The 8,780-nt window shown below is 46.0% G+C and overlaps 1 protein-coding gene across 1 annotated transcript in view; it reads left to right on the top strand.

The window, feature by feature from the left end:
• Positions 1-1,263: 1,263 nt before the first annotated feature.
• The window catches only part of Sf3b1 (splicing factor 3b subunit 1), a 48,136-nt gene continuing 40,619 nt past the window's right edge, over positions 1,264-8,780 (top strand). The window contains exon 1 of the mRNA XM_041668189.1: positions 1,264-1,477. Within this exon, the coding sequence (XP_041524123.1) occupies positions 1,279-1,477 (199 nt within the window). The 5' untranslated portion in view covers positions 1,264-1,278. The remainder of the gene's footprint in view (positions 1,478-8,780) is intronic.

Here is an 8,780-nt window from a genome sequence, read left to right as displayed (position 1 = left end):
GCCCATGGAAACCAGAGAGGGCATTGGCTCCCTATCGACTGGAAACTGAACCTGGGTCCTCTCGCAAATGCAGTCAGTGCTCTTAACTGCTTTAAAAAACATAATTGTTGGGCTGGGGAGATGGCTCAGTGGTTAAGAGCACTGACTGCTCTTCCAAAGGTCCTGAGTTCAATTCCAGCAACCACATGGTGGCTCACAACCCTCTGTAATGAGATCTGGTGTCCTCTCTGGCCTGCAGGCATACATGCAGAATACTAAGAATACTGAATACATAATAAATAAATAAATCTTTAAAAAAAAATAATTGTTTTGACTGCATTTTTGTACGCTCACCACATTCTTGCAGTGCCCACAGGAGCCAGATAAGGGCATCAGATACCCGGGAACTGGGGTTAAGCGGCCGTGTGGGTGCTGGGAATTTGGGATTCTCTGGAAGAGCAAACAGTCTTTAACCTTTGGGTCATCTCTCTAACCTCCCCTAGGTTTCTCATGGTGTCCCTTCTGTTTTCCACTGTCTGCAATATGCAAGTTTTTTTTTTTTCTTTCTTCCCCCCTCCAGTCGGGGTCTCTCAGTGTAACCTTGGCAGTCCTGGAACTCGCTGACGTCAAATCTAGAGTTCCGCCCGTCTCTGTCTACGGAGTGCTGGGATTTAAAGGTGTGCACCAGCCACTACACCTGGCTAATTTACTGTGCTTGTGTTCATGCCCGGGCCGAGATTTACAGCAATCTGATCTGACCTCTCCGGACATTCAACTTTCCAGAATCAAGTGGAAACCGGCTTTTGTAGCTTTATTTATTTATTTATTTATTTATTTATATTTATTTATTTTTTTAAGGGAGGTTTCTGGGAGCCCAGGCTGTCTTGAAGCTGGTTTCACAGCAGAGGCTCACCTTGAACTCTGGATCTTCCTGTCCCCCCCCCCGCCCCCCCAGCATTTGTGAACTGCCTGAGTAGAATCCAGTTTCTTCTTCTCCTCTTCTCTTCTCTTCTCTTCTCTTCTCTTCTCTTCTCTTCTCTCTCTCTCTGTCTCTCTGTCTGTCTGTCTGTCTTTCTTTCTTTTTTGGGGTTTTTCCAGACAGGCTTTCTCTCTGTAGCCCTGGCTTTCTCGGAACTCGTGCTTACAGACCAGTCTGGCCTTGAACTCACTGAGGTCCTTAGGCGTCTGTCCCCCGGCTGGAGTAGCCCTGCGGGGGCGGAGCAGTTCAGGGGGTTCGCTGGCCGTTTAAGGAAGCCGCCGGGCCCCGCCCACTCCCGCCGGGCCCCGCCTACTCCCGTCATGCACCTCGCGGTTCTATCTAGGTGGCAGTCGGCTTACGTGCCAGAGTGCGGCGCGCGTTCCGGAGCGCGCACGTCGAGCGCGCAGCTCCTCCGTCGGCGGGCGGGCCGCGGCGGCGAGCGGAAGTGCCTGGGAGCGCCAGTTCCGTCTGTGTGTGTTCGAGTGGACAAGATGGCGAAGATCGCCAAGACTCACGAAGGTAAGCGGCGCCTGCCTGCCCACGCGCGGCCTCGGCTCGCCAACCCCTCCGCGCCCGGCGCCAGCGGCCTCTCGGCGGCTTCGCCTTGGCCTCTCCGGTCCGGGCCGAATCCCGCGCGGCGGGGCCCTGCTTGGCTCCTCGGCGCAGGCCGCTGCCCGCGTAATGGCGTCCTCTGGCTCCCCGGGACCGGCGCTTTGTTCCGCCCTGGCTCCCGCCCCGACCCGATGGCCTCCCTCGCGGGCTCGCCCTGGAGGACTGCGGGGGAGGCGGGCGGTGGGAGGCCGTCTCTCGCCCCCCGGGCTCTGTCGTTAGCCGTCGGCAGCCGGGAAGCCGAGATCGGCGGCCGCTGTCGGGCCGCTCTTAACGGAGCCGGCTCCCACGCAGGCCTGTTAGTCCGGAGCTCGGCGATCCGGGCGTCTCCAGGCGCCTGGGTTAGGTTGTGTGGTTCTTGTCCGAAACGATTCGGGCGTAAAACCCGGTAGCTTCCCCCTGGAGTCACTTTGAGGGTAGCGTTTTTGCTTCGAGGACTGATTGGCGGGGAAGCAGACGGAAGAAAGAGGGCAGGTTTTATCAGTTGGCCAAAGCTTGCAGAGTAGTTGATCATTTTATGTATGGCACGCAGTGGAAACACGACTGGGAGAGTCATGGAACTAGTCCGGATTCCATAAGAAAGTCAGCGGGGAAGACAGGAAGGAATTGAAGTGTGCGAAGCCGAAACCGTATTTCTTGGTTCCGGCTTACCAACCAAAATTTGCGCCTTCTACATGGCTTCTCGGAGCTGCTAAACACAGGCTTTCTAAGTGTGTGGTCCGGTGTTGGTAACCAACTAAGGAGGTCGGAAACTTGACAGCAGGATGGGGAGTCAGATGTGGGACTCTTAATTCTCTTAGAGAACCAAAGGCGGACGTACAGAGAAGTAAAGTAAAGCCAGTACTTTCTGAGAAGCTTGGTAACGGAGCCATTAATTTGTGCGTTAGTTACTTTGGCGAGGCGGTGTCACGGCGCTGATCTAGAAAGGATCCATCAGTTTTAAATTAGGGGAGGACGTCTGAGCCTGAGGGAACATCTTATCTCAGGCAGGGAGTGAGCGGTGCAGGCTGTGAATGAATCGCTGCCGTGGTAGGAAGAGGCGATGTGAGGAGGAATTCGGGTGTGAATCCAGAGTGAGGAGGACCAAAAGGTGATGAGTTGGGTCATTGGAGGAACTGAAAGTACCAACACTTTAAAACCAGATATGTTCCGGCCTTACTCTTCTGTCTTTAAACCTGAAAGTACAAAAACGCCTTTTTGTTTTTGTTTTCGTTTTCTTTTTTGAGATGGTCTCACCGTGCATCATCCTTGGTTGCCCTGAAACTTACCACGTAGACAAGTCTGGCCTCCAAAGAGAGCTATCAACCTGCCTCTGCTTCCCAAGTCCTGGGTTAAAAGCCCTTGCTACCATGCCGGCCGAGTCTGACACTTTAAAGCCAGAAATGTTTTTGGTCTTACTCTTTTTTTTTTCTCAGACATTGTTTGCAAAATAGTTAGAAAACTTAAAAATGTTTCTGTTTTTGTTCTGTCAGAGGCAGTTATTTTGTTTTTTCATTCTGGGAACCAATGCGTTTATTGGGCTTACAGAGCATAGGGTAAGGGGAGGGGTTTACTGACAAAGGAGCATGGTTGACCCCAAAGCTGCCAGCCTCTCTGGAAAGTTTCCACAGTCCACGGTGGCTTCCCCTTGGCTGCACAGATGGAGTCCCACCCCTAATATGTCATTTGTGTGTAGCTTTGGTGGCTGACTGCTGTTTTCTGTGTAGCACACTCTTTTTTGTTTGGCTTTTTCTTTGTAGATCAGCTAAACTTGTTGGTTGATTGTAGTTCATTAGTAAAGATAGCGATTTCATTTGGGATTATTTTATCGCTAAATCAAGTGGATGCTATAAAAATGTACAAGTGCCGTGTGTCACTGTTGGGTGCTTATCAGAAGGTGATTGAGGGTTTCTTTCTCTCTGCCTCCGAGGCTGGGATTAAAGGTGAGCTCCACCACTGCCCGGCTGACGCAGGGTTTATCTATGTAGCCTTGACTAACCTTGTTCTGTAGACCAGCCTGGCCTCGAACTCAGAGATCCTCCTGCCTCTGCCTCCAGAGTTCTGGGATCAAAGTTGTGTACTACCACAGCCTGGCTGTGTTGGAACTCTATAGATCAGGCTAGCCTTGAACTTTGTTTTGTGTGTATTATGTATACAATAGTCTATCTGTGTGTATGCCGAAGGCCAGAAGAGGGCACCAGACCTTATTACAGATAGGAATTGAACTAACTGGGAATTGAACTCAGGACCTTTGGAAGAGCAGGCAATGCTCTTAACCACTGAGCCATCTCTCCAGCCCCTAGAATCACTGCTTTCTCTGTGGTTCTGGACATCCAAGAACTCAATGGTAGACTAGGGTGGTTTCCAGGAGATTGACTCTGCCTGGCTAGAATAGTTTTTTTGAAAGTTTTTTACATTTATATTTGCTTTGCAGAGTTCAGAGGCTAACTGAAAGTCTGTCCCTCTTTCCGTGATGTAGGTTCCGGCAGTTGAACTATTGTCAGATGGGGCAGGAGCACATTCACCCTTAATCAGATAATGTCTGAAGCGTCTCTTCTTTAATACACAGGAATTATTTATCCCGTGAGAGCTCTAGGATCTGGTGCATAATAGGTAGTCAAGTGTTAGATCAACATTTATTTGATATGTTGGATTTATTTTATTACTTTTGGGGAAAAAAGTCTCTTGTAGTCGAGGCTGGCCTTGACTCCCGATTTTCTGTCTTTTAAGTGCTGAGATTGTAGGCTTGTGAATCCACACATAAACAGGATCATGTTTATTTTTTATTTTAATGTTCTATTATTTATTCATTGTGTGTTTATGTATTCTTGCCTCTGTAACCATGTGAAGTCAGAGGACTGCGTCTTGGGATCCAACAGGTCATCAGGCTTGCTGCATCAGGACTTCTCCTTTGTTTTGAAAGGAAATTATTGTGTACCCCTAAGCTGGCTGGCTAGGGTTTTGCTTTGAGTCTTTGGTTTTTTTGTTTGTTTTTGTTTTTTGTTTTTTTGAAACAGGATTTCTTTGTGTAACCCTGGCTGTCCTGGAACTCTGGCCTCCATCTCAGGGATCCGCCTTCCTCTGTGTTCCGAGCGCTAGCATTAATAAAGACATGGCTTGGCCTCACTTTGTGTCTTAAACTGGCCTCAAATTTGGAGGAATTCTTTGGCTCCTGAATGATGGGATTTTGTACCACTATGTCTTTGAGATATCTCTCCCCCTCTTCTCTCTCTAAACTAGGGATTAATCCTCAGGATTCTGTAACTTCTGAAACACAAGTGTTTGCCATTGACTTATACCCCTCACTCTGAAAAGGAGCATCTTAAAACTCAGTTTTAGGTAGGAAATGGCTTATTGCTTTGAGAACCTTCTTCATTGAGAGGAAAAGTTGGTTTACTGTCAGATTTGATAGGCTTGCAGCGCTGCAAGATTGGATTTTGGTTTCCTAGTGAGTATAAAGTGCCACCTTCCTTCCCCCATGTAACAGGTTACTGTGTGTGTGTGTTTGCATGTGTGTATGTGCATCCATGCAAGTATGTATATGTGTTACACGTGTGTGCTTAGGCACCTCCACTTGTGCACACAAGTGTATGCTCGCTCATGGAGGTCAAAGGAGGCAGAGTGTGAGCCTGGAGCTGTGCTGCAAGCCCTAGCATCCCCTTCCTTCTCTGCTCTGGAGTTACAGAGGGGCATGACTATGCTGGCCTCCAACTCACAGAGATCCGCCTGCCTCTGCCTCCCGAGTGCTGGGATTAAAGGCGTGCGCCACCACCGCCCGGCCTATACCAGTCTTTTTAACATGGCTTTTGGGGATTTGAATTTAGGTCCTCTGCAAGCATTCTTATTGGCTGAGCCATCTTTCCATCTCACAGATGATTTTTGTGTTTTAGCAAAGTCTTTGGATAATTTCGTTGTATAGGCAGTCATTCTTAGGTTATTGGAGTAATTGAGAATGGGACTTGGATTTGAATTTACTGGAGTAATTTATTTCTCATTAATAATGGTTTCTGTATGCTCCAGCATTTGTTGTGTCTTGTTTATTTTGTTTTTGGTTTTTCGAGACAAGGTTTCTCTGTGTAGTCCTGACTGTCCTGGAACTTGCTTAGTAGACCAAGCTGGTCTTGAATCTTCCTGAGATCTGCTTGTCTCTGCTTCCCAGTGCTGGGATTAAAGGCATGCCACACCATTTATTTTATTTTATTTTATTTATTTTATTTTTTTGAGACAAAACCCTGTCTAACAGTTATCCTTTGTACCTTTGGAGCCTGTCCTGGAAGTAGCTCTTGCAGATCAGGCTGGGCTTGATAAGAGTGAGCTGCCTACCTCCACCATCCCGAGTACTGAGTACTGCGGTTAAAGGCCCAGTGGTTTTGTTTATTTTTAAAGTAATGACTACCACTTGACTCTTGGGAGGTAAATCACTGTTTTTGTATAGAAATAGGTTATGGTTATGTTTTCTTTCTATGGGAGTTTTCCCCTTATTTTTTTGTTTTGTTTTGGCCTTTTTTTCTGTTCCGTTTGAAGGGTCTCTCTCATTGCCCAGGTTGGCTTCAGACAAACTTGCCTTGGAGCTGAGTTTGTCCTTGGATTTCTGATCCTCCTCCGTCTCAGAAGAGCCTGCCATCTCAGATACTCCCATCAGGCCTCACTTGCATGGTTCTGTTCTCAGGCTATTGATTCCTGTTATTGAACCAAACTGAAGATTTTTCTTGTTTTTTTTTTCTTCCCCCAAACATTTCTGTCTCTTTGAGATGTGAGGAATGTTGCCCAAGGTGACCTTGAATTTTCTTTTTCTTTCTGTGTCTTTTTGTCACATGGGTTCACTTTTGTGGCCTTGGCTGACCTGGAATTCATTACGAAGACCAGGTTTGTCTTGAACTGATAGAGGTTCACCTGCCTGTCTCCTGAGTGCTGGGACTAAGGATGAACAACAATGCCTGGTTTATGTAGTGCTGTAGAGGAAATCTAGGATTTCATGTGTGCTAGGCAACTGAGCAGTATCCCATATTGCTTTTCAAACATTTCTGCTAGAATCATCTCTCTTTAACCAAGCTGATTTTTTTTAAAGATGGCATTTTATTCCTTATATGCTTGTGTTATTTTTCTCTGTGTGTATGCACACGTGTGTTCCGGTGGCCGTAAAGTCAAAGAAGTGTGTCCAGTTCCGTCAAATTGACATAGGTGCTAGGAACTGGACTCTGGTTAAGAGCAGTTAATCAAGAGTTCTTAACTGCTGAGCTAGCTCTTGTCCCCAAACTGATTATTTCTTAATTGATCAGTGTGCCTTCTGTTTTCCATGATTGAAAGGTAAGAACTAGACTTAATCACACCAATTATGATCTTTTAGGCATTTTTGCATTAAATTATGTATACTTGTGACACAGTCTTACTGTCTAGCAGTTTGGAGTTACGGCTGTCTCTAGTTTCTTTATGCAGTTATCGTTAGTGGATGTGAGTGCAGTGCCTTTGGAGGCCAGACGCAGCGTCATCTACCCTTAGCTAGAGAAGAGGCATTGCGATTCCTGCCATGAATGCTGAATGTCTGTCTGTCTACTGCAGGAGCAGTACCTCCTCCTAACTGCTGAACCGTCTGTCTAGCTCCTGTCAACAATTGCTTGAGTTAGAGTATCACAAAGCTGAGAAAGATTTCCCGTTTGTTTTGTCTGAGTAAATGGCTGAAAAAGAGATACTTCAATGTAATTTTTCCTTTGGTTGCTAGTAAAAATAAAAAGTTACACTTGTGTAATGATTTTGAATTTGTTTTTCTTTTTTTTTAAAATATTTATTTATTTATTATGTATACAATATTCTGTCTGTGTGAATGTCTGCAGGCCGGAAGAGGGCACCAGACCTCTTTACAGATGGTTGTGAGCCACCATGTGGTTGCTGGGAATTGAACTCAGGACCTTTGGAAGGGCAGGCAATGCTCTTAACCACTGAGCCATCTCTCCAGCCCCTTGAATTTGTTTTTCTGTAGAATTATTTTGGAATTGATTAAGTAGTCTTCTGGTATTCAGTAAAAAATACACTATCTTTTAAATTTTTTTTATTAACCCCTATAATGGTGTACACCTTTAATCCTATCACATGGGAGGCAAGCAGGTGGACCTCTGAATTTGAGGCCAGCTTGGTCTCCATAGTGAGTTCGAGGACAGCCAGTGCAATATAGTAAAATCCTGACTAACTTGCCTCCTCCGTACCATTTTTTTTCCTGTGCATGAATGTGCATGCATGCATGCATGTCTTTGCACCACTTGCGTGCCTAGTGCCTGAGGAGGCCTGACGAGGGTTTCAGATTCCCTGGTGCTGGAGTTACAGGTGGTTGTGAGCTGCCTTGTGGGTGTTAGTAACCATAGAATGGAAGAACAGCCAGTGCTCTTAACTGCTGAGCCATCTCTCCAGGTAAATTTTTTTCTTTTTTTTATTGGTTTTTATTTTTTATTTTATTTTATTATTTTTTTTTTTTTGAATTTTCGAGATGGGGTTTCTCCGTAGCTTTTTGGTTTCTGTCCTGGAACTAGCTCTTGTAGACCAGGCTGGCCTCGAACTCACAGAGATCCGCCTGCCTCTGCCTCCCAAGTGCTGGGATTAAAGGCGTGCGCCACCACCGCTCGGCTACTGATTTTTATTGCGCTCTACATTTTTCTCTGCTCCCTTCCCTGCCTCTCCCTTGCCCTCTTCAATCCTCCCCCAAGCTTTCCATGCTCCCAATTTACTCAGGAGATCTCGTCTTTTTCTACTTTCTACTTCCCATGTAGATTAGATCTATGTAAGTCTCTCTTAGTGTCCACATTGTTGTCTAAGTTCTCTGGGATTGTGATTTGTAGGCTGGTTTTCTTTGCTTTATGTTTAAAAACCACCTATGAGTTCATGTGATAATTGTCTTTCAGGGTCTGTGTTACCTCACTCAAAATAATGTTTTCTAGTTCCATCCATTTTCCTGCAAAATTCAAGATGTCATTATTTTTTTTTCTGCTGTGTAGTACTCCATTGTGTAAATGTACCACATTTAACTTATCCATTCTTTGGTCGAAGGGCATTTAGGTTGTTTCCAGGTTCTGGCTATATAACAAACAATGCTGCTATGAATATGGTTCTTGTGGCACGGTTGAGCATCCTTTGGATATCTACCTAAATGTGGTATTACTGGATCTTGAGGAAGGTTGTTTTCTAATTTTCTGAGAAATCGCCACACTGACATCCAAAGGGGCTGTATCAGCTTGCACTCAACATC

Source organism: Microtus oregoni, unplaced genomic scaffold (assembly GCF_018167655.1).
Source record: "Microtus oregoni isolate MIOR12 unplaced genomic scaffold, Mior012 000018F_ref0000195, whole genome shotgun sequence".
In the NCBI taxonomy this organism is placed as follows: Eukaryota; Metazoa; Chordata; class Mammalia; order Rodentia; family Cricetidae; genus Microtus; species Microtus oregoni.
The sequence above is the reverse complement of the archived record's forward strand: the minus strand, read 5'-3'. Positions and strand labels throughout refer to the sequence as shown.